At 41.3% G+C, this 22,699-nt stretch overlaps 1 protein-coding gene across 1 annotated transcript in view; it reads left to right on the forward strand.

Moving 5' to 3' along the window:
* Positions 1-22,699, forward strand: part of sema6bb (sema domain, transmembrane domain (TM), and cytoplasmic domain, (semaphorin) 6Bb) — a 114,158-nt gene that overhangs the window by 78,202 nt on the left and 13,257 nt on the right. Inside the window, exons 11-16 of the mRNA XM_041041047.1 lie at positions 3,097-3,228; positions 3,740-3,889; positions 4,870-5,049; positions 7,750-7,890; positions 10,236-10,313; positions 14,162-14,220. Coding sequence (XP_040896981.1) covers positions 3,097-3,228; positions 3,740-3,889; positions 4,870-5,049; positions 7,750-7,890; positions 10,236-10,313; positions 14,162-14,220 — 740 coding nt within the window. The remainder of the gene's footprint in view (positions 1-3,096; positions 3,229-3,739; positions 3,890-4,869; positions 5,050-7,749; positions 7,891-10,235; positions 10,314-14,161; positions 14,221-22,699) is intronic.

Here is a 22,699-nt window from a genome sequence, read left to right on the forward strand (position 1 = left end):
GTGCGTCGTGAGAGTGGGAGGCCATGTTTGGTTTTGGTTGTGAAGAATCCCATGTGACACGGTCAGACAGCAAGATGTCCCTCAGGGAAAACACAGCAGAAGAGGGGAAATGAGGAGGACAAGGAGCAGGAGGAGAACAGGTTTACTGTGCCAGGAGAAGTGTGGCACAGGGGAAGATGCACAGATGTTCAAGCTAGTCCCCCCGGGCCTGCAAGTAGAGGAGGCAGAGAAATACATGGTTAGGTAGCTACCTGGAGGCAGAGAAATGGGTTTGGGAAAGGAATAGCATGTAGTTGACAGCAGAGCCATGTCACAAAGAAATACAGAGTTGTTACAGAAGTGTTAGTGAGTCCACATGGGCTAGGAGAGTCAGGTTAGGGAGAGAAGACAAAACCCACAGGGAAGTGATGTGAAAAGGTCAAGAAAGTATGAAAAATTGGGTTACTATAGTACAAAAATAGATCAGGCTGCAGGTTTTGTATGAGATGAAAGTAAATGAAGATAAAGGATTTTAAATATTTGTGCCATGAGCTATGGAGGTGCTGATAGGTGGATTTCTTTACATTTGAGTTTTTTGGCTAAGCTAACGTTCCATTAGTCTGGTTCCAGCTTCATAGTTACTGCACAGATATGAGAGTGGTATTGATCTTCCCATTTAACTCTGGCAAGAAAGGGAATAGGTGTATTCCCCTCAAATGTCAAACAGTTTCTATAAAATACCAGTGGAGCGTTGCTCCGCAGAACAAACAAAAGGGTTAATTGGAGTAAATGTCCTAATTAGTTCAGTGCAAGGCCTTTCCCATTGCAGTTTCTTCCACTGTGGCAGCCAAAATGTTTGTCTGAAGTATATCTGAAACCCCTCTGGCTACATACCAAGTTTGGTAAATCAAGTCAACTCCGTTAATCTAATCATCAAACACAAAAATGTTGAGAGAAAAAAAACCCCAGTTCAGATTATGAAAATCATCTAAGAAAATATACAATAAAGTCCTACTGGAAATGGTCCAGTTGGCAGGACTGTACTATACAGATAATCGTACTGAGTGTGTGGGATTTATGACCTTTATTTATAAATATGTTAACAGAAAATATATAGCCCCTATGTGGTTAATTCATACTATATTTCACAAGGTCTTTATTTTTTTTACATTGACCATGACTGTGGTAAATGTAACTTTAATTAGAGGATTGACATTGAAACCCCCCCTGGCTCCTGCCATCTTCTCTTCTTCCTCATCTACTCCTTGGAGGCATCATGTGTCCATGAGGACTGTGTTATTCCAAGCTGTCAGAGAGCTTGTTAAATAGTGAGGAAGTACTTTAGTCTCCACAGCAGCTCTCTCAAACGGATACCCTATGTATCTTGCCTGGACAGCTTGTCACTCAACCTCAGTGAAGGAGAAAGATTGAAGGAAGGACAAATTCCAAAGGACGGAAACATCTAAATTTGAACTTAAACAAAGGACAGCAGTCTCAAGTGTGGACGGTGACTGAAAAAATGATTGAAAATGATGTGTACAAGAAAACAACACAAACGGACCGAGATACAAAAGCAGGAGATACTAACGCAGAGTGAAAATGAGAATAATTAAAAGAATTCAGAGAGAGAAAAACAGCCTGAGGCCATTTGGCTTTCTTCTGTTAGACACAAAGCCCTACATGGGGCAAACCTAGCGACCTGCGGCGAGACAGAAAGAGAGAGCCAGGGGGGGTGGGGAAAGGTAGAGAAAGGAAGCAAAGCTGGTATCAGTTCAGAGCGGACAGACATGTCACACATAACATCTGGTGCCCGCGCTTCGCCACACTGGGAGGGGCTGAGTCACATCCCTGCTTATGAACGATAAGTACTGAGGGAGACCTGATCAAATGGTGCATCAGGAGGGAACGGGCCCCTGCTGCAACCAAAATGCAGCCTTCAGGCTCTGCCTTCCCAAACAAACCCTTCTGTGGCTTTCAAAGGCGCATTCAAGAGAAACACCTCTCAGCTTGCTTCATCGTCATCGGGGCACAGACCCTCAAATCACCAGTTGGACACTGTTAAAAAAAAAAAAAAAAAAAGAAAGAAACGAAAGAAACAGATGGGATATGTGTGGGATTCATGTAGCAGCAGGCTGCAGGTGACTCAGTCTCTCAGGTTTTTTTATTGTGTGTGTGTCGCAAAGGTATTAGCACTTAGTCACCAGCTCTCACACCGTGCGCACCATTAGTCACTGATGAGGACACATTCAGAGCAGAGAGTTGAGTCTTGGAGCAGGAAGCATGGGATGTTTTTTTTAAAACTCATTCCTTATCTCATCCTGACACTGTTCCCTTTATTTCTGTCTCTGAAGTGCTTAGTTTCTGTAGCCATAACATGAAAACATAGCACGAGGCTCAGTGAGGAGACAGTCTAACTTTGTGTGACTGTGTCTCTGTTTGTTGGTTTTGACTGTGCATTTGTGAGTGTGTGTGTGTTTGTGTGTGGGCTATGAACACAGATGTTCTGTTCCCAGTTGCAGGGTTCACGAGTAGTTAAACAGCCTCCAAGGTGCACCAGGCTTTTTACTGGAACGTGTTCTTGGGTTCATTTCCTTTACGAGAATCTTCAGCACCCCCCCTCCCCCTACCTCGCGCTTTTGTGAAAGGCAGAATATTCAGTGACTCATTTCCTATTTCGTTTTATACTCCAGGAATTCCAGCCAAGATCTTTTCATAGGCCTAATCTGGCCATTGCATCCGCTTCATATCTATTCTTCACCCACTGAGTTGACAGCATCTATCTTATCCTGTCTTTCTTTCCGTCTCAATAACAATTTCCTTTGTGTTCAAACACTGAATGTCAAAATATGAACAGCCCAAATCCAATTTGTCGTCTTCACCGGCTGTGTGTCCCTTTCTCACTCTTCCAATTGACTTTCTATTTTTTAACTTCTTTCCTTCAGTCTATTTTTCAGAGGAGGTATTCTCCACCTTATCTTCTTCTCCTTTTTCCTTCACTTATTTTTTTTCTGCACCCCTGTCTGAAAGTAAAGCCCACTTGACACAGGACTGACAGTCATTTCGTACCAGCTTAAAGTGTTTTATCTCTGCCTCTGTCTCACCACTCACTCTCTGCAGTATCCCAGGTTCGGCGGTGTGTGCATTTGACATGGAGCAGCTGGCCGCGGTGTTTGACGGGAGGTTCAAGGAGCAGAAATCACCCGAGTCTATCTGGACGCCTGTCCCAGATGAAGTCATCCCGAAACCAAGGTGCAGATGGCTGTAATCAATTTATGCACCTGTGTTCAGGTTGTTTTTTGAGAACTATGAGAGAAAAAACACTACTGTGAGCAACTTGTATTTAAGTTCATGCTTAGTTCATGTTAAGATTTCATACATAAAGGAAATACACAAGTAACGAAGAATATAGGAAGATACTGCATGAGATATTACAGCCTAGAAACTTTCTTCAGAAATCTGAAAGTCATGTAGATGTGGGAGATACATTTTTCACATGGATATAGCTCGTCCCCTGCCAATCTAAAGGCACGCACCTCATGCAGCTATCTATTGCTTTCCAGATACTTCAAATATGAGCTTTTGACTAAATCAAATCAAACTCTTCTTGGAAAAAAAAGGATGTCTGTCTGAATGTGAGACACCCAGAAAGTCTAGACATTATAATTATATAACTATTTAATCACCGAGACCTTCAGTAGTCAGAATGGGAATGCCACTCTGTAAAGTCTGCTAAACTTGTGATGAAATTTCCTGTCCCCAGACCCGGTGGCTGTGCTGTTCAAGGATCCAAGTTTAATTCATCCAACTCTTTCCCCGATGACATGCTCAACTTCGTCAAGACCCATCCGCTGATGGATGAAGCTGTCCCGTCACTTGGACAAAGACCCTGGATAGTCAGAACCATGGTTAGGTGAGACTGAACTCAGACAAGCAGTCAAACGCCAGCTCTGTCTCCTAGGAAACGTTTTTTAATAAAGGAGTTGTGAAATGTTCATATAGAACAGATTTGCCAATAAATTGTTTTTTTAGAAGCTTAATGAGATTATTCAACACTCAGCAGCGCATTCATTCAACTCATCACAAGACTTCAGAAGACAAGTCAGAAGATCTCATGTTAATAAGCGAGGGCCTTTGAATGAAACCCAGAAATTTTAGGTTGACTTATTATTTACACAAGTCAGTGACAAAACAGTTGATTCCATTAAATTTCTGTATGATGTTTTACAGTGTAGGAGACATGTTGGCAAACAGACACATGGCCTGTCTGTTCAGGCTGTGGATTCCTTCTGTTGAAGTTATCCTGGTTTGGTGTTCTAGCTTGTGGTAGCAGGCAAGCAGCTGTAGCACATCAAGCCTCACATAAATGCATGCGTTCCTCTCTCTATCCCTCGCTCTCTCTCTCTCTCTTTCTTTCTCTCTACCGTATGGAGTTCTGCTGCTGTCCAGCCACCAGGGGATTATGGGGACTGGATGTATGTGGAATATTAAACACCCGGCACAACATGGCTTCTATTCTCGTCTATTGACTCATACACACAGGACTGTGTGTAGTTCAGCAACACTCTGCTATTGTTCCAGGGCGAGCCCATTTACTTGACTGATATTATTAATGACTGAACTTCTGCTGTAATTAGTTTATTATGCAAATTTGATGAGCAGTTTTTTTCTGTGTGGAATTCATTTCATTTTGCAGTGACTCAAGAGAAAATGGCATATTATGATTTAAATTCACGAGAGTCCGTATTTTACACCTAAACCAATCAGTTGTAATGCACTTAAACTCACCCCCAGGAGCTACTTAACTATGCTTTTAGCTTCCATGGAAGTCCCAAATGAGCCACACAGCTCTGTGGCGTTCATATAATGCTTTATCTCTCTCCTGCTGTGCAGATACCAGCTGAATAAGATTGTGGTGGATACAGAAGCGGGGTCCTATAGGAACCGAACCGTCCTCTTCCTCGGGTCGAGCAGAGGGACCATCCTCAAGTTCCTTATCATGCCCAACCAGGACAACACCGTCACCAACAGCAACATCTTCCTGGAGGAACTGGAAGGATTCAACCCTGATAAGTAAGATGTTAAAACTACTAGAAGGAAATGTGAAAGGAACAGTTCAACATTTTGGGAAATACACTTTTTAGGTTTATTGCTGAAAGTTATATAAGAGGGTTGATGCCACGCTCATGTCTGTCCATTAAATATGAGCTACAGCCAGCAGCCTGTTAGCGGGTAGCCTGACTCTGTCCAAAGGTAACTAAATCACCCAGTAGCACATCTAAAACTCACCAGTTATATCTTGATTGTTAAATCCATATGTAAAGCAAAGTGTCAAATAGTTGTGTTGTTGCTTTGTGGGGGGTTATGTGCCCTTTATTACTTCTTGGCAGCATGCAGCAACTTCCTGGCATTCTTTGAGGTTCTCTGATGTGTTAATTAGTGAGCTTTAAAGGTGCTTGTAGGTGGATTTTGGTTACCTTTAGACAGAGCCAGAACCTGTTTCACCCTGTTTCCAGTTTTTGTTTTAAGCAAAGTTAACCAGCTTCTCAAGCATATTCCCCAAAATGTCAAACTATTTCTTTAAGGCACAAACCTGTATGTTAACACAACTTCATGTAAAACAGCTCACAGAGAGAAGACATACAGCAGCAGTGGCCCAGTAAGGGTTAAATGACTGACGGGGAGGTGATGTATACACAGCTAGAGGAGCTGGTGGTGTGATACGCCTAAAAAAAGAGTCGCAGAAAGAAAGAAAAAAATCCTGACATGTCCTGGAAACACGACGTGTCCTGAATTATGTAGAAAACCTCACCTATTCTCCAAGAGATACAAATAATTGTGCCAGAGCCGAGACGATGCAACTCCATGCAGAGAATACAAATAGGGCAAACAGAAAAGAATAGGATTAGAGGCTAATATTCATTATCAAATCTGAGCATCTTCTAATGAGGTGGAAACATACTGTAGGACGGCAATATGGGAAAAACATCAGAAAGTAATGATATGATGATAAAATCGTATTATCCTTAATCTTGACCAAAATTACACTCTATCACAAAAAATGACCCTTTATCTTCAGTCTGAAACTGAATCATATTTAATATCTGGAGTGGACTCGGCTTCTTGTCCCTTTCTAATTAGCAGTTTACATGACGCTGGCAGCTTTGCGGCTTCATTGGATACCCATCACCACGTAAGGAGGAGCTGAGCACAATGCCTTTTCAATCTTCATTTTTGCCTTTGTTCTTTGTTAAGATGCGCTGTTCCACATGGTGGAGAGCTGCAGGGTGGGGGGTGGGGGGACTGTCACACAGATGCAGGCAGATTTGGCTGGTGATTATCTTTCTGTCGTAGTAATTAGAGGCATTTCAAAATAAAGTACATGTTTCCAAACGCTAGCTTTCTGTTGCCATAATTGTGCTCCCTGATATATATATATGCCATTTTTCCTGCAATAAAGGGCAAATAAACAAATATTTCTTGAATAAACTGGCTGGAAACAAACTTTCTTCCTATGCTAGAGTCCAACCTCCTTATAATTTTAATTCTTATTTAGTAATAAACTTCCTTCCTTTCCGATCCCCATCTAGAATATTCTCACCAGTTTGTGTTCCAGCTTATTTGTTCTGCTTCAGACATGACAAAATGAGGGATAGTGATGGCACATGAAATGAGGGGACTGTGTGATGAACAAGCTGGTGTGGATAGGGGCCAGTGTGTGAGGGATAATTTGGTGTGCATGGTGAGCCCACCAGGAGGTCAGTGACAGTCCAGCTATCACAGCAGTCACCCAGCTAATCAGGAGACAGAGCTCAGGCACATCAGGTTTTTTTTTTGTTTTTTTTTTGTTTCCTTAATGCTCCAGGCCACCCCCCAACTTCATTTTACATACACAGACAAAGAGAAGCCTTGTGTGCTGTAATAAACCTCACGGTACGTAGAAGCAGGACCATTAACACAGTCAACACAGAGGTCAGCACAGATAGAAATCACCGGTTTATGACTGGCGTGTTGCCATAATAAATCAGGAAATGACCTGAAAATGATGCAACACTAACAGAGCTTGTATTTACTCCCCTGACCTGATGTTGGTCTTCTCTTTCTTACTTTCTTTTCATGAGTCTCTCGTCTTTGATTTTTTTTCTCTTTATTTGCCGTTTTCCTTCATTTATTAGTTGTTTATTCTGTTTTTTTTCCTCCACTTTCTGCACATCTGTCCTTCTCCTTTTATCTACCTTTCGTGATATTGGCTGTGAAGAATGACTCACAGCTTGGCCTTAGCAGAATGACATATTTTTCTTAATGACTGTGGGCCTGCAGCGATGTTATTACCATAAACCATCCAGATACAACTGATGCATGAGTGCACATGTGCATAAAAAGGTATAAATCCACTGCACCGAGGCAGGTTGTTGCTGGCTATCATAGCTCTAAGTGCCAATTAGATGTGATTCAGCTCTTGGCTTCTGCTTTTTGATGGCCAGCCGACCCCTCAAACCTCTACAATCAGCACAGTACATATTTGGGGTTGACACAGTAACATCCGGCAACACGGACAGCCTCTCTTCACTTTCTCTTTATTTATGGCTTTTATTTATTAGAGCTGTTAATGTTTAGATGTGTTTTGCATTGAGTCATGAAGAAAGCTTTTTTCTTGCTGTAATCCTCAGAGCGAGGTCAGAGATTTAGTATGCAGTCTCGGTCTGGTAATTGAAATTGCCTAATGCCTTTTTTTTTGTTTTGTGTGTGCCTGCCTGTTTGTGTGTGTTGCAGGTGTGCTGAAGACTCTCCTCAGGCCAGGCAGCTGTTGTCTCTGACTTTGGACAGGGCGAGCCACACTCTCCTCCTCGCCTTCCCCTCCTGTGTGGTCAGAGTACCCGTGGCACGATGCCAGCTCTACTCCCGATGCATGAAGTAAGTCCGCACCAAATACTGTTCAAGCAGGGACATAAAAGTGCAGCAGGGCGGCATAATAAAAAGCCAGATGACCATTCAGGAAGCATCTTGCCTTCACAAGTGTCCTTGAGAAAGATATGGTGAAGCCCTGCCAGCTCCAGACATGCTGATCTGCAGCTGACCTGAATTTTCTTGCAATAATAACACAGCATTACAAGTTAATAACAACTGTCACTGTGCCCTTGAGCAAGGTGATAATCTGTTAACTGCCATCTAATCCTGAAATGACTAAAAACACAATAAAATGCGCCAGTAAATTGGAAGAAAATTTAATAAAAGCTCCCATTGTAACACACCATCATTAAAAGTAATGCTGTGTTATTGCCTCAGCCAGCAATAGTAACTTAGATGCGTAGATGCACGGTAATTTTACCAGATGATGATAATATTTTCTGACAATAATAATACATAACAGTGTAAATAAATAATAAGTGATAATGAATCTCAGGAGAATAGTAAACATGCACCAAAGCCATATAACAGTTGAACAATGTTACTATATCATCACATTTAATGTAAGATATAATCAATTGTTAATGTGTTGATGTGATTTTATTCCATTTATCGGCTCATTTCTCTTTCACCACTTCATTAGATTATCAGAAAGCACAAAGAGGAAGTTGCTCAGTTGATTTATTCTGGCATCTTAGTGGCATGAGTGTGTTAAATGTTGAACAGCAGTTGTAAAAAAGAGCAAGTTCTCTAAGTCTATCAGTCCTATTTAATTAAACATAAAAATGCACATATTCACAGTCATCCTATTTCACCTGCATACACCCACACCCACACCAAAATACACACTCGCTCTCCCTTGCTGACGCACTTGCTGAGGCTTGATGCCTGTGGCTGTGGCCCCTTAGGGTCCACTGACACACTAACACAAACTGGCGCACACGCCAACTCATCAGGCATGCAGTGTGTTCACAGAACCAGGTGAGTCGCACAAGAGTGTGATCCAGAAACGCTCACGTTTCCTCAGGTGTGTTCAGCGTTTATGTATTTTGATCCGAATACGAGAGTTAATGTCCTGTGTACGAGTAGATTTCTGAGTGACACTTAAAGGTCTGAACTTTTACTCTTGTGAGAAGATTTGATTTAGTGTCTTTACAACTGATGTACTGACTCCTCTCTCATCAGCTCTCAGCCTACATGGTCAAATAAATCTTTAATAATTTAACATCTTACAGTAAATGGTCTGCTTTCCAATGCACACAGAGCGTACACTTGCAGACTGACCTTTTAACCTCATTTAACTCCACGTACAGACCCATCATTAAAAACTCATGTTTTGCGGTCAACCACTGAGCAAGTGGACCATATTGGAGGTTCTGCATACCGTATTATTGGTCAGCAATGACTAATCCCTTGAGAGCCGCTTCACTTTCCTGCAAAACCTTTTTCCAAATATGCCACAGACTTTTACACTGATGTGCTACCTTCCAGGCACAGAGCGCTTTCTATTCATGACACTGTTTGAGTGTAGTAACCTGTCACAATGAACATCTCACTGGCTTTGTATTTTTGTCAGAATTTCAGAAGCATTTCAGAAACTTTCCTTGTTTCAGCAGTCAAGGACAATCTGAAATCTGATGTTTCAGAGATTGAGCACAAATATGGAGTAAAAGATGTTGTAATTGTATCTAATTTATAAACCTTGTCCTTTGAAAACTGAATTCAGAAGTATTAAGCTGCGTGGATACTGTGAAGTGGTTATAGTAATGAAAATTTGGTGAGTTCTTACATGTAAAAGGTTGTTGTACAAATAACCCTCAAATCTCAGAATGTTTGAGTTTTTCTAGTCGTAGCCACATACTATTTTCGAAAGATTTCAGTTGCATTGCACTACAGCTAAGTACCCACTTTGCCCAACTGCTTTTTCCAAAGTCAAGAATGAACTTTCACCCTCAGTCCTTAGAACCACTTACATGAACCAACAAGGGAGTGGTATTTTTAAAATTGTCTATGCTCTCGAGTAGATCATCTCACCCCAATATCGTAACTTTGACAAAGAAGTAGACGACAAAGTATTCACTGAGATGAATAAAATTATCAAGCATGTTTCAAGTCTTCACAAGTTGGAAATGACAGAAAAACAGTGACTTCCTCTGAGGAAGGAAATCAGTCTAAAAGTTTATGACATACTTTGGAAAACTGGCTGGCTGGTGTTTGTGATTTGTAGTTGTTGCTTAAAAATGTGCAAAAACCGACAGTAATGTTGCTTTTAATTACAGCGAAGATCAAGAAAAACAGAACACACAACCTGGAGTGTAAGCGATCAAGTGAATTTATGTGTTTCTCTGCAGGAACTGTATCGCCTCCAGGGATCCTTATTGTGGCTGGACCAGAGGAAGCACCTGCTCCTTCCTCAGACCTGGGACCAGGTATGACGCCTCTGTTTGTATATACATCACCATGATACACACACACTCCGCTTCATACGTTACGCAGTATCTGCCTTGTGTCACCATACTGACTCTCTGTCTGTCTGCTTTATTATTCTATCTGTCTTTTAAGTCCATCTGAAGTTGTAGTTGTTGTTTTACCAGCTTTCTCTGTTCTTTCCCTTTGATTCATTTTTTTATTCTTTAGTTTTGTTTTGATTTGTTTCTACCTTTATTATTCCTCTCAAGGTTATTTTTCTGACAGCACACCCGTAGAGACATCCCATAAATTATTTATCTGGTCTGGAAGTCTTTCATTCTGTCTGTGACTACTTGTGCCTCTGAGCAACATCTGTACCCTCTAAGTAGCCTGTCACACAGACTGCTCTGTGTACTCTTATTGATTCAACATGTCTGCTGCTGCTGTTAAACAATGCTATGTTCTTTCACTTTGCTTGTTATCAAGCAGTGGCCATATAACACTGTGTAGATCTGTGACTGAGTGCAGAACTTTGTGTTTGTTTCTCTGTTGTGTAACACAGTCTGTGTTATTCACTTGTACCCAGACAGTGTTGTGTTGTCTGAGTGTGTGCATGAATGTGTGTATCTGTGTGCGTGCGTGCGTGCGTGCGTGCGTGCGTGCATGCGTGTGTGTGTGTGCGCACTTTTGTTACCTCTTCCCTTACTTTTCCCAGTATTCTGAGGTCCTGGTTAAGGTTAGGGTTACGCTGTCCACAGTGAATGGAAATCAGTGCAATATCCTAACAAGAATAGCTGCACAAACTTGTCTGTGTGTGTGTTTGTGCAACCTCTATCTCTTCCTGCTGCTGAGACGCAGCGGTCTGTCTTGACAGCTCACCTCCAGTCACAGCTTCCTCCCTCCAGGGAAATCAAATCTCTTTTTAGTCAGGCTGCTTACTGAATTAGGCCTTCAAAACACAGGTGTAGTGCCAGCAGAACAGACAACATGGACCTTAAAGACCACCTCAGGCTTCCTGCTTATACCATTAAAGGCCCCTGTGTTTGGTCTTGATTTGATTTACCAAGGGCGGTCAACTCGACAATCGATTTTGCATCGAGTTACTGTGGATTTCCTCTTTGTGGAATAATCCAACCTCTCTTTGCAAACTGATGCCAGAGGAGAAGTCTGCAATTGGTGTTATATAACATCAGATCATACTGCGGGCAGTTTCTGAGGAAGAGAAGTCTTGTATTTTTAATAAAAGTAGTTGTTGTGGTTGTTTTACTGGGAGGAAAACAAGGTTTTAGGTTTGGTTTTAGTGCTGTATGTATGTGTGTTTCTAATTATCCAGTGTTCATTGTGTTCACTGTTATTATAGTGCAGCTGAACAAGGTGAGACAGAAAAGTTCTCATCTAACTCCTAATACTGAGAATATGGTGACAAAACAACAGTTTATTCACGACATTTAATAAACTGGTTCTCTGCCCACATGCTGACTATTCATACTCTTACTGTAATTGCAACATGTGGCGTTCCGCTGACTCAATATATGAAGACTTTTTTTTTTTTTTTTAAATCAAACCAGAATTTCTGTTTCATTAAATTACTTTAGCTGCTCCATAATCTTTATACGTGCCCTCTGGCAGCAGAAGTATCCCCTAGGGTACAAATATTCCTGGCCAAGCATCTGTAATCGCTGTCCACAGCACGCAACATGCAAAAACATATGGTCTTCATCACTTCTTGCTTTATTATATAAAGCCAGTGTACCTGGGAGAATGTACTGGAAATGAAAAAAAAAAAAAAAAAACATGCACACACACACACACACACACACACACACACACACACACACACACACACACACACACACACACACACACACACACACACACACACACACACACACACAGACAAAGCTAATGTATACAAAGTAGATTACCCACAGTCAATGAAAGGCAGCCAGCTGAACACAAAACATTGTTCTTTATTAAGATGACAACCGTTGTAGGTTCACAGCGCGGCTGGACTCATTTGTCACAGTGTTGTCGAGGCATTAAACGCACAAATGTTGGCTGCGCTGTTGCCTGAACCTTTAGCTAATTGCTGACTTCTTAGTCTTTTGTCCCAGTAAGCTCCACTCAGTGTCCCCGGGCAGTTTGTGCTCTGGTTCTTCAAAGGTTGTTTGTGGGCCAAATGGTGCTTCAGTGTAGAACCATGAAAAACTTTAAATTGTTTACTTCTTTGTCGCAATTTTCCAGTTTAATTCAAATTGTCTTCAGCGGTTTTGACTGATTCATTACCACAACAGATTAAGACAAATTAACATAAACCTGTAAATCTTTGATTTGTGATATTAACCCACCAGAAAATTTAAATATCCTCTTTTGTAAGTAAGAATCACAACAAGCCTGCTTCCCTGAAGGCTTGTAGCTTTAAATAAGCTCCCATATCTTAATGCCCCTTAAAGTATTACATAGACTTGCATCAGGACACCTGAGCATCTCTGCCAAGCGCTCACCGATACAACCGATCCTTACAACTCTGAAGTGTTTGATTACGAGTGTGAGTCACGTCTCAGTGGTTAAGTCTAACAATGTATGGTCAAGGGATCACATCGATTAATGAATCATGCATTAAAGTCAAAGGTATTTTCTTAAATATGTAGGTTCATTGAAGGAATAGTTTGACATTTTGGGAAATGTACTTATTTGATTTCTTGCCAAGAGCTAAATAGGCCCAACCAAGAAACAGTCCGAGCACGTAACTACCAGCCAAAGCACAACTCGTTGTATGTACTCTTCAGTTTTTTCACAGATCAAAGAAATTAGATAAAATGTGTTAATTAGTGACTTTTACATGTTTGTTATCGTCAGACAGTGCCAAGCTAGCTGGTTGCCCCAGATTACAGTCGTTAAGTGAAACCAAAGTAGAAAGTAGTTTCCTATGTAAATTGCTTTTAAGGCACAGGTTGTGCCAATTGTTAATGAAGGCCATTTATTATAATTTAAAGATAACCATATGTGTGTGCACACATTACTACACATACTTGCTCAGTCTGTCCATTGCAATGTTTCTGCTTTTCCTGATAGCCTGAACACAGTTTTTTTTTTTCATAAACACCTGGTCTGTGTGCTGTTCTCATCATTTCCTCTCTGCTTCCACACTTCATCATATATTCTTGTCCTTTGAGTTTTCCATGGTCCCCTGTTGCCCAAATGGGAAATGAGTTTTGAAGCGTGGGGATAGAGTTAGAGAAATAAGATATGTCATCGTTTCTCTAAAATAACAGAAAACATAAAGTTTGAGGTTTTGTTTTTGTTGAACATTCAACTTATATGACAAATTACTTTTTCAGAAGGTTGTAATAGATTTTTCATAAAGTTGATATGATGATCTAATTACATTTTTTTTTAGAACCTTAAGCAGCATATTAATGACTTTAACAGACTTTTTAAAACTCCACTAACTGCATAATACTTGAAGACAGGGGGTTTATATTTACACCACAAATATCTAATGTGAAGACAAGTATGCTGACCTAGAAATATTTACAATTTAGAGCATTAATTAGCTTAATAAATGACCCTGCAGGCATAAGTGGTTATCTTTAAATTATAATGATAGTTATTGCAGCTCAGGGGCCTCCTCTGCTCTTTTGCTGTTGTAATGATTTTTTTTTCCCCCCTCACAATAAAAACAAGGATTTCAACAGTCAAGGTGTCAAAGGAGCTTGCAGGGATGTACACTTCCATGTACCTCATCTTCTGCTGTAACATTGAGATAGCTTTCCTTTATCGGAGTGGATCTGTGCTGTGTATCAGTGGCCGAGTTGCTGTGCCGCTGTGTCTTCTGATTAATGACGGTGTCTCTTCTCCCCTGCAGACTGCCGTTCGAGCAAGATGTTGAACAGGGAAACGTGGCCCACTTGGGTGATTGTGACGGTAAGAGGAGTGATTCTCGTCTATGTGTGTGTGTTTATGTGTGTGTGTGTGTGTGTGTGTGTGTTTGCCCAGAAGTGCTGAAGCTAATCGCTCTCTTGTCTTTGCCCAGATTCTTACATAACTTGTGTGTCTTCAGGGTAAACAGCAATACAATAAAAAAAAAAAAAAAAAAAAAAAAAAAAAAAGAAAGAAAAAGAGGAAGAGCCTGGTAGTCTCAGTTTATACAGAGGAAATCCACAAATAAACACAGAGACAAGTCCCAGTCCACCTCAGTGCTCTGTAGTGTCTCACTTCTCACAAGACTAACCACCAAGATCCAACACGAAGACGGTCTGCTAGTCTCATATTGTCTCTGAACTGGCAAGAAAATCCCTGTGTATGTTTTAACTTACTTTGTTTTTCTCACTGTTTACTCTGTCCTTACTTGTATGCTATCTTTGCTTTGGTCTGGTAGGTTTTGTTGCATACATATAGTTAATTATATTCAACTCCAGCTTGAATTCCCCTTGATGTTTCCCTTTTTTTTTTTTTTTTTTGCTCTCTCCCTATCATTATGAAAATAGAAGTAGAACACAGCAAAGCGAAATCTCTATTCTAGATACACAGAGGTTTTGGATACTCCCATGACACCCCCTCGCTTTGATCTGAGCGCTAATTCCAATGCGTGCAAATTAATCCTTTGCTTCTGAAAGTTCCCCGAGTTCATGTGCCATGCTCCCTGAGAAAAGAACAGATAAATATTGCATAATCGGAACCCGCATACAACTCTAATCCCGTTTCAGATGGGTGCTCTGTTTGATGCTGCTCTCTCACTTCAGGTCCTCTGACCGCCAAACCACAGGGGATGGCCTTTGTAACCGATGGCTGATGCTCACTGTGTGTATGGTGAAGTTAAGCTAGTTATTTGTCTTCATTAAGCCCACGTGTAGCTCCTTGTGGGGGGGCAGGGCCTTATTCAAGCCTTTGGTCTTGCTCCTACACAGAAACCCACCATCTTCCAAAAGGTCTGTTTCATTTAAAACAGGTCATGTTGGCTTTCTATTGTGTTTTTGTTGTTTTAGTTTTTTTAAAATAGACGAAAAATGTGAGAAATGTCTTCTCCACTAAGGAACTCAATTTCAGCAAATACACACTGTTGTGCAGGAAGCTTGTAATTAAAAGTGCAACTGCTATGATCATTACCCCACTTCTGTACTACACCAGTGGGTGAGAGATGAACATAATTACTCATGCTCAGTGCTAATGGACTGTTTTACGGGCTCAGGTCTTGGATCCTCTTCTGTACTTGTTACATCTTGACCTCTGGTGCACGATCTTGGGGTCAGAGAAAGTAATGACACTCATATTGAAGGTGTAGTTGCACCAGCTTTCTACTGTTTGCACACTGTAGATCATCACAGCGCTGAGTTGTAAAATGTCTGTTAACTTTAAAGGAGTACTCCAACGATTTAATACGTCACTTCCCGATAGTTAGGGAGCTTGCGAGAGATTGATTTTGAAAAATGGTTGAATCAAAGCAGCCGAAATATCCTGATTTTTAGTCACAGAGAGAGACGCTCTCTAATTTCCTTTACTTTTATGACTTGCTGCATGCAATTGTCAGTTTGAAGGTCTTATATTCAAATAACTATCAGTCAGAGTGACTTCCACATCCATCAGCATACTTGTATCTTATATATCTTTAAATAACAGATCAAAACGTTCCAATGCAGAGGACATAAAAAAAAAGAATACTCATCTAGATCATTGGATAAATTCAATTTTCTATTCCCAAAGCAGCAAACTGACCCACTTCTACATGAAGAGGGAGTATACCAGATCTTATTTGAGCACCAAAAAATACCATTTCTTTTTTGCCTAGTAGTAGTTAATCTTGTGAAACACCTTCTAACTACGAGATAAAATATCAATTTTCTGCAGTTAGTATGGGCAAAATCCAAAAACAGTAGATCCTACACTTCCCACAATGCAACTTGATGTGTCTTTCTTTAGACTTGACAAAGCTCCTTCCAAAGTAGCAGAAGACATGGGAGATCTGCTTCACAGGCTGTGTAATATTTACCATGATTAATAAATGTGGAGTGCTTCTTTAAACTGGCCACAAACATGAAGCAGAATTTAAATCCTCAGATTTGCACACATCAAATAGCTCAGTTACACTGGGATGAAAGTGGGCAGCTAAATCTGTTCTTCTTGGACCTCATGTCAGATTGAGACCCGCTGTTCCTGCTCTCTGGCCCTGCCTTTGAGGAATTTCCTAGCTCTGAGGCTTGTTTTCTCCTATGTCTGATCCCGTCGTGAAATATGCCCAAGCTGAACTCTGTTGACAGAGGTGAGCTCTGTTGTCGCTAGATGAGCGAGAGCTGCTGGGCTGACATGGCTGGAATGTGAGTCAGCATCTCTCTGATGGCTGCCACCAGCACTTTATCTCAGATATTGTGATGAACTTGGTGCCGTGGCCTATCCTTTCATCATATCCCCCCTTTTTTTTTATTTGACACTTTCATTGTCTCTTATATGGATGCTTTCCTCTGTGTTTCCTGTTCCTAGTTAACACTGAGTTCATCTTTCTTTGTCTTCCTGTAAGACAAAGACTCTTTCAGCCATCAGCAAACGCAAGATTCAGTCAGAGGAAGACAGAGAGGCGCAGCTTCAATGGGCTTGTTATGACAAACTGTCACTGACACCGTTAAGACTTTGAAAACTGCCTGCACACCCTCTCTATATGTGTCTGTCACCATCTTTCTCTGTGTTTTTCCTCACATGCCTTATTCCTCACGTACAGACGACACACAATGTACATTTATGTACTTACGAAACACACACAAATGCTCACACTCACCAACAGAAACTCCTCAGGGAATTGGATTGGTGGAATAGACAGAAGGCTTTTGGTTTCTGAATATTTCATATCTCTATATTGGACTCATTCCACCTGTCTGTATCTTGACCTAGCAGATGGGAGGTGAAATATGGTCTAGCCTATCTATCTGTCTTTTTTTTTTTTTTTTTTTTTGTTTGCTTCTTTCCTCAAGGAGGACTCTCTTTCTGCAGCTGCGTGTCAAAATAAATTTTCACACTCTGGTCTCCAGTCATGATAAAAAATTCACACAATCTTCAACAGTCGACTATCAGAATAAACTATTTTTTGTTTTTTTCTTTTTTGTTTTTTAATAACAATTTTTTTTTTTATCAACATTATGGGTAAGGTTAAAGAGTCACCTAAATCAGCAGGTCCTAACCTTGGGGTTGAGGTGACTCTAGTGGACAACAAGATAAACCTGAATGGTTATAAAATTATTAATATGACAACAACAACAAAACATTGTTCTACAACATACACTTATGTTCAATTTTTGCTGACTAATAATAATACTAATGGCTATTCTTTGCCTAGGACAATATGAGAAGTTTACAGGGAAAATATTCCTCTTTGGTAGTAATCTGTGACAATAGGTTGCAAGGAGACATCGTTTTTCTTCATTTTATCAGGTCACAAATCAGAAAGTTTGAGAATCAGTGTCCTAAATTTCACCTAAATTACACATTTCTCACTTACATTCATTTATCTTTCACATTTTGGTCACACTTAATCACCTCTTAACTATGTTATAAATGAACTTTTTCTTTGCATCTGAGCCTCTTCAGAACTTTTTTTCCATTGTGCCGGCATTCATTTCGTGATCAGGGGGTGTTTGCAGGCAGCTTTGCCAATTTTTCAGACCTTTAGCAACATTTTTTTTTCTCCAAAAAAGCACCTAGCAACAAATCTAGCAACTTTTTTGAACAAACCTTAGCTACTGTCTGTAGAAGAGAGTTGCCAGTATTGCCCCACGAGTCATTAGGCTTTCCCTCCGCAGGCACACCTCTCAATGTCTCATTCAGCTGACCAGACGACAGCCATAGACATGAATGAACTTCGAGCTGTCTCTCTAACTTATGTATACCATGACTTTGTCAGACGACATTGCATTTTTAAAATCAGGATTTCAGCAGAGCAGAGCAGCAGCTTGGAAATGGTCTGAAGTGACGGCTGGATAACATGTGGTCTTAATGAGCAGCAATTCAGTCACTATTTCATACTTGTTTCGCTGTCTGACAAAAGAAACAGAAAAACATGGGAATGAGAACAGCTTTTTTTTGGAATTCAGCTGTATTAAATTACTGTAAATGGGAGAGAGAGAGTAGGAGAGGGCTGAAACCAGTTGACACTAGGCATAATAAAAATATGACATGATGTCATGAATGTGATTCATGTGAATTAGCATATTATGTCATTTAGTGACATTTAGTGACTTTTCATGCTGGCTTTAGCCACTTTCCTTTGGAAGTAGCTGTTTATAGTGGTTCCACAACGGTTTTCAAATACGTCCTCAATTTCGCACAATTTAGCTGAATCAGCCCCTTAAGGGTAAACAGGTTATATTCAGCTTGTTAAGAGAAAATTATGCTGGTTTTATCTTTGCAGTTTCTCTGAAAAGTCTGTGCTCCTCTGCTACTTCTCTCCCTTATGCTTCATCTCTCTCAAGTCCCAGTCAGCGCTACACTGATTTCAGAACAGCCTTGTCACCAGACCTCAAAGGGAGATGGATGGACAGCCTTACTTAGAGCCCCAGCTAACTGCCTCCCCTTTCTCCTTAGCCAGAGAGAAGCAGTTGCTGGAAGGAGAATCGATTTTCATCTCTCCTCTGGCTGATGGCAGTCGAATAGATATCAAGGGTGATTGTGCGAGGGGAGAGGAATGGGGCTGAGAGGAGCAAAGATGGGAGGGAGGGGGGGTAGCTTGGTAAGTCAGATCAAGGAATAGAGAGCAGAGCAAAAAGAATGAGTAAGGGATTGAGAGATCACAGGAAGAAGGCAAACTTTGAGGATGGAATGGGTGAAACGGTTCAGGGGATCAGAAGTGTGGAGTCATAAGGGTGAATAAGAAAAGAAGCGGAGCAGTGGGAAGAGAGGACAGAAAAAATGAGGTTGCAGGAGTAGAGAGAGGCAAGGAGGCAAGGGGGTAATCACAGAGGAAACTGAGAAAAGGCGAGGGTGGTGGGGTGAAAGTTTTGAGATTGAAGGGAGGTGCAGGGGAGGGGGAAGAGAGGCTATTTTCATGGGTGCTAGGCCGGGCCCGTGTGACAAATGGACTGAGAGTGGCACCGGTGTCACAGCGCTGTCACTGGCCTCCTCAGTGGGCTCGTGGCCAGGCTGTAACTCTGCCAAGGTGATGTAAACCACCTGCCTCTTATCATGACTGAGCTGTTGCCCTTCTTTTTTTTTCTTTTCTCTTTTTTAATGTCCTAAAAATCGATTAAATGAGCATAATGTTCCTCACTCCATCGTTAGCGAAATGTCTTTGTGCAATGTCAGGAGACCACAGTGTGAGATCGCTTTAATCATGGGAAACAGTGAGGGAGTCAAGTGTAGCTAAGGGTATTGCCTTGCGGTTACACATGGTTCTTCGCATTTATTAAAAAACAAAGATCACCCACCAAAACACGCACACACTCATACACACACACACAAATTATTAGTATGTAGAGAAATGCCGTTCCTCTGATCAAAGCAGAGTTTGGAAGTACAACGTCTAATTGAGACGATGTGTTATGGGAGGGACACGCTGATGAAAGAGATGAGGTCAGAGTAATATCTGGGTTCAATTATGCATGTGTGTGTGTGTATACGTGCGTGTGTATCTGTTGTACACCTATTAACCTATATGGGCTCTACTTTCTCTGAGGCACTAAGAAGGCTAACGTCGTTGTTGCTCGGTAATTTCTTGGGTCCAAACAAGCACACTTGCAAGGAGGGGGTTGAACTGATGCAGCTGTTCTGGCATGAAATTGTGCGTGTATTTCCACCTGCTCAGGCCACATTTTATTGAAAACACAAGTGCAAAGAGCAACTTTTAAGGTTTTAGTTAGCAGATGCGCAAACTGACTTCTCCGAAATCACTAGAAACACTAAGCGTTTTGAAGTTTGCATTTTTGACCTTGACAAACATACATCAAAAGGCAATTTTCAGTGCAGGCAAGGATAAAGTCTTTTCTTCTTCTTTTATGTAAACACATTCAGTTACCATGCAGCAGCAGGAACTGTTTGTTTGTTCCATCTGCAGTCTGTAATTTGAGTGATGTGGTCTAACACCCATATTTACACTCAGGTCAAACAGTGTGGATATGTTTGTCAATTATTCAATTTTCTGACATAACACCGGGATCTAACAAAACACAAACTTACACAAACTCCTCAGCTTTTCCTCAACACTTGTCCTGAGGTTTATCAATAGTGTCTGGACATTTTGTCTGATGATCAAATCTTCGAGTTTCATTTTCTTCTGGAAAGAGAGACTTCATGCCTCTCAGCTCATCAAACTCAATGATGTAAACACAGAAGCATAGAGGCGTCTGTGAACCCAATGCAGACCTACTCGCAGAGATCAAAAGTGCAGCAGGGGTACTGGTGCAGCACTCTGGCTCTTTCATGTGTATTTATTTATTTTTATAGTGTTTGCACAACAGAGGCATGAGCAATATTAGGCTTTGCCTTCACAAATGATATGTGTGTTAGCGGCCTAAATTTCTTTTTGATTTTAGTTTCTTCAGGAGAATGACTGACAGTAATAAAAAGATAAAACAACACCAGCCTTATCCCTTAAAAAGAAAATTGCCTGCCCTTGAAATGTGTTTGGAGTTCTAAGTAAACATGTTTTGGCTGCAGTGGACATGTGGGTTTGGATCCTCCGCCAAGACAGTTCTTGGCCCATTAGGAAACAGTCAGACCTGACATGATTGGTCATTATTGAAGCCTGCCCTGACTCCACCTACTGATATTGTATTCCTCCTACTAATAAAGTATTCTTTTTTTTTTCCAGTTTGTACCGTGCTGTGCCTCTGGTCACTATTGCATTGATCACAATTGCAAAAATGAGCTGGTCACACCCATTTGTACTCAGAGTTTGAACTAGCAGTTTAACCTGCAGGAAAATAGAGGCATAAATGTCTGTGTGTGAGCAGTTGTGTGCCCTCTAAATTAGTCGGCTCTTCACAGTGGACAACTCAGCCAGTGTGACAAACTGCAGCTGGATTTGGGCTGGATTTCGTTTTAATGATGTTTGAGCGGAACACACTCAGCTGACAGAAATCATCTAACTAGCTCTGAACTCATGGGGGTGTTTGAGTTTGTGTGTTTGTGTGTGTGTGTGTGTGAGAGAGAGAGGCGAGCATGTGTGAACATGCATGTGACAGGTAATATAAACCATTTCTGTAAACAGCATAATGAGTGAGATTTGGTTCAGGCGTTAACAGACGGTGTGGGATGTCAGACCCGCTTACGGCAGGTTATCACGACGTGTCGATTGGCTGGCTTTGCTTTTTTCCAGGTTGTGACCCTTGCTGACAGGCAGATCGGTTACAGCATAAACGTGGTCTAAATGGTCTGTCAAACCTCCAGCTTCTCTCTTTTTAATTTGGCATGAACGTCTCAAAATTTCTTTGCATCCAAATCATTTAGCTGGGACCCTGCAACAGCCTCAGAAATGCCAAGAGCCAGAGTCTCCCCGCAGCAATGAGCTAAACGCTCCCTCTTTTTATTTTGCTGTTTGCAGGCATTTTCGGGGGGGAATGACTCGAATTGTGTTTGTACAGACAGTTCATCAGCTAAAGTCAACTCTGTTAAACCATCCATCAAACAGGAGTCAGAGGTGGTGTGTGTGTGTGTGTATACTGGTGCTGTAGCAGCAGAGACGTCCTTCTTCATCACATTCCTTCCTCGTTCCAACTCAACATTTTTATCAAATCTCTTTTTCCTTTCTGTTGATTAATGCAGCGATTCAATGAATCAACGAATGCGCGCATCCAAACCCTCACCGACACGCAAACGTTCACACTTGAAAAATACTCATCCGCCACCCGTTTTGCTGTGAACTCACTCAGGCGTAATGACATAGCTTGTGTTGCCACAGTGTAGCTACAGATGGAAGCAATTATGGTGCTGTGAAAATATTTCCCGAAGTAAGGCAGTGTTTTGACTGGTGGGACAGCGGGATGCAATCACTCAGTAATTGAGGTCCACTGAAACATCAATGAGGCCAAGGCAGATTGGAGATTCCTTGTTGTGGCGTCATGTTAGAGTGGAGGACGGTCACCGCATAGCCAGGACCGACTCTGTCTTTCTCTCTGGCGGTCGTGATCTTGCAAGGAGCTTTGTGCAGGAAGGAAAATTTGTTGCCAAATTTACGACCGTGGTTTCATCTAATTCCTTTCTAATTGCTGCGGTTTGGAGAGAGGCCTGTGCTGAGGCTTACAATGGAGAACCCATAAAGCAGACCCAGTTCTTTGTATGTACATGGCAGCTAGTTAAAGCACAGGGTCTTAAGTCTGCTGATGATAAATGTGTTGCCCTGTAGCCTGAACCCCGACAGAGAGACGGAGACAGACAGGAAACGAGAATGAAAGCAGGGGGTAGCTCATTTTTTGTTTGATGCGGTCTC

Source organism: Toxotes jaculatrix, chromosome 6, assembly GCF_017976425.1.
Source record: "Toxotes jaculatrix isolate fToxJac2 chromosome 6, fToxJac2.pri, whole genome shotgun sequence".
NCBI classification, from domain to species: Eukaryota; Metazoa; Chordata; class Actinopteri; family Toxotidae; genus Toxotes; species Toxotes jaculatrix.